The sequence below is a fragment of the Nannospalax galili genome, unplaced genomic scaffold (assembly GCF_000622305.1).
Source record: "Nannospalax galili isolate Female #2095 unplaced genomic scaffold, S.galili_v1.0 scaffold14162, whole genome shotgun sequence".
In the NCBI taxonomy this organism is placed as follows: domain Eukaryota; kingdom Metazoa; phylum Chordata; class Mammalia; order Rodentia; family Spalacidae; genus Nannospalax; species Nannospalax galili.
The window spans coordinates 2,735-4,614 of NW_008347729.1; the positions used below are offsets into that span (position 1 = coordinate 2,735).

General features: G+C 40.6%; 1 protein-coding gene across 1 annotated transcript; it reads left to right on the top strand.

Annotated features, from left to right (window-relative positions):
* Nucleotides 1–537: 537 nt before the first annotated feature.
* LOC103743125 (olfactory receptor 5AN1-like) lies at nucleotides 538–1,476 on the top strand. The gene has a single exon (XM_008844345.1). The coding sequence runs from the start codon at nucleotides 538–540 to the stop codon at nucleotides 1,474–1,476; it is 939 nt and encodes a 312-aa protein (XP_008842567.1).
* The last annotated feature ends 404 nt before the right edge of the window (nucleotides 1,477–1,880 follow it).

Here is a 1,880-nt window from a genome sequence, read left to right on the forward strand (position 1 = left end):
TTCTTACCCTCTATTCACACATATGTGCGGCTTTCATCACTGAGCAAAGGAGTTTCTTTTGTTGTAGAAGTAGAATATTACATAGATCCTGAACTAATCAAAATACTGAGAATACATAAAACATTGTAGTGTCTAGTCTCAAATCAGACATCTGCATTTTAGTCAAAATTTTAAAGATGTTTTTCAATCTCATGAAATTCTAGTAAGTAATTAGAAATCAAAACACTTCGTTGATTTTTTTATTGACAACTGGAGAAGAAAGTCTGGGGTCTTCCCAGAGAAAGATGTTGAAACACATCTTCTCAGGGCTTCAATCTCATGAAATTCCACTAAGTAATTGGAAATCAAAAGACTTCATTGATTTTTTTATTGACAACTGGAGAAGAAAGGCTGGGGCCTTCCCAGAGAAAGATGTTGAAACACATCTTCTCAGGGCTTGTTAGAGTAAAAGATGATATGAAAATGGTGATGCCATAGTTTTGCCTGGGGAACAACATGGTTTCTTGTCTCCTTTCTCATGTTAGAAGAACTGAGGCAATGAAGGGAGGAGGAAATATTACAGAGATCACTGAATTCATCCTCCTGGGATTCTCAGATTTCCCCAGAATCACAGCACTGCTCTTCATCATATTCCTGCTCATCTACATCACAACTCTGACCGGGAACCTGTGCCTCATTGTTTTAATAAGGATGGATTCCCACCTCCACACCCCCATGTACTTCTTCCTCAGTAATCTGTCCTTCATAGACCTCTGCTATGTCACCTCCACAGTCCCTAAACTGCTCTTCAGTTTCTTCCAGGAAAAGCAAACTATCAGCTTTGTGGGCTGTGTTGTTCAGTATTTCTTCTTTTCACTGCTGGCGACAAGTGAATGCTGCCTCATGACAGCCATGGCCTATGACAGGTATGCTGCCATTTGTAACCCACTGCTCTATGCATCCATCATTTCACCCACTCTGTGTAATGGGATGGTGATGGGATCCTATATGGGAGGACTCACATGTTCTTTATCTCAGATTTGTGCTTTGCTGCAGCTTCATTTCTGTGGCCCTAATGTCATTAGGCACTTCTTCTGTGATGTATCCCAGTTTGTACATCTATCCTGCACTGACACTTTCTTTGCAGAAGTCCTGCTTGTAATATTAACAACAATATTTGGTATAATGAATCCCTTAGTTGTCATGATATCTTATGTCTATATCATCTTTTCCATCATGAGGATCACATCAACTAAAGGCAGGTCCAAGGCATTCAACACCTGTGCTTCTCACCTGACAGCTGTTTCTCTCTTCTATGGTTCTGGTGTCTTTGTCTATTTGCGTTCCACCTCTGGGGTTTCTTCCAGCTTTGACAGATTTGCTTCAATGTTCTATATTATGGTGATTCCCATGTTGAACCCCTTGATTTACAGTCTGAGAAACAAGGAAATCAAAGATGCCATGAAGAGGTTGCAGACGAAGATGGGAAACTGCTAAGGCAAAGTCCAAGATCACAGATTCTGAGATTTTTGTCATTTTTGTGATAGCAGAATCATGATTATCTACAATAAAGTCAAATTTATTAGAACACTGCAAAATTCATGATGCTTTATGTATGAAATCAGCATGCCAGGCCCTAGAGTGAGATAAGCCTAAAACTTTTAATTCCAGGATGCATTCTCTGCTAAAGTAAGGGGCACTGAAAACTGTACCTCTGACAATCCCTGTCTTGCAGAATACTGTGAGACTAGCAGGCGAATAGTGGCCAGGTCAAAAGTGCAGGTTCTTTGCTCTGTGGGAAAGTGCCTTGGTCAACAACCCTTGGCTCATCTCATTGTCCAGAACACATAACTCAGCTACCATTAGCTAAAGGATTTGGCCAGGATAAAGGTTTGCTCCTG

What these genes read in the sequence shown, in the direction of transcription:
- LOC103743125 (XM_008844345.1), top strand. Translation starts at nt 538, where the DNA reads ATGAAGGGAGGAGGAAATATTACAGAGATCACTGAATTCATCCTCCTG.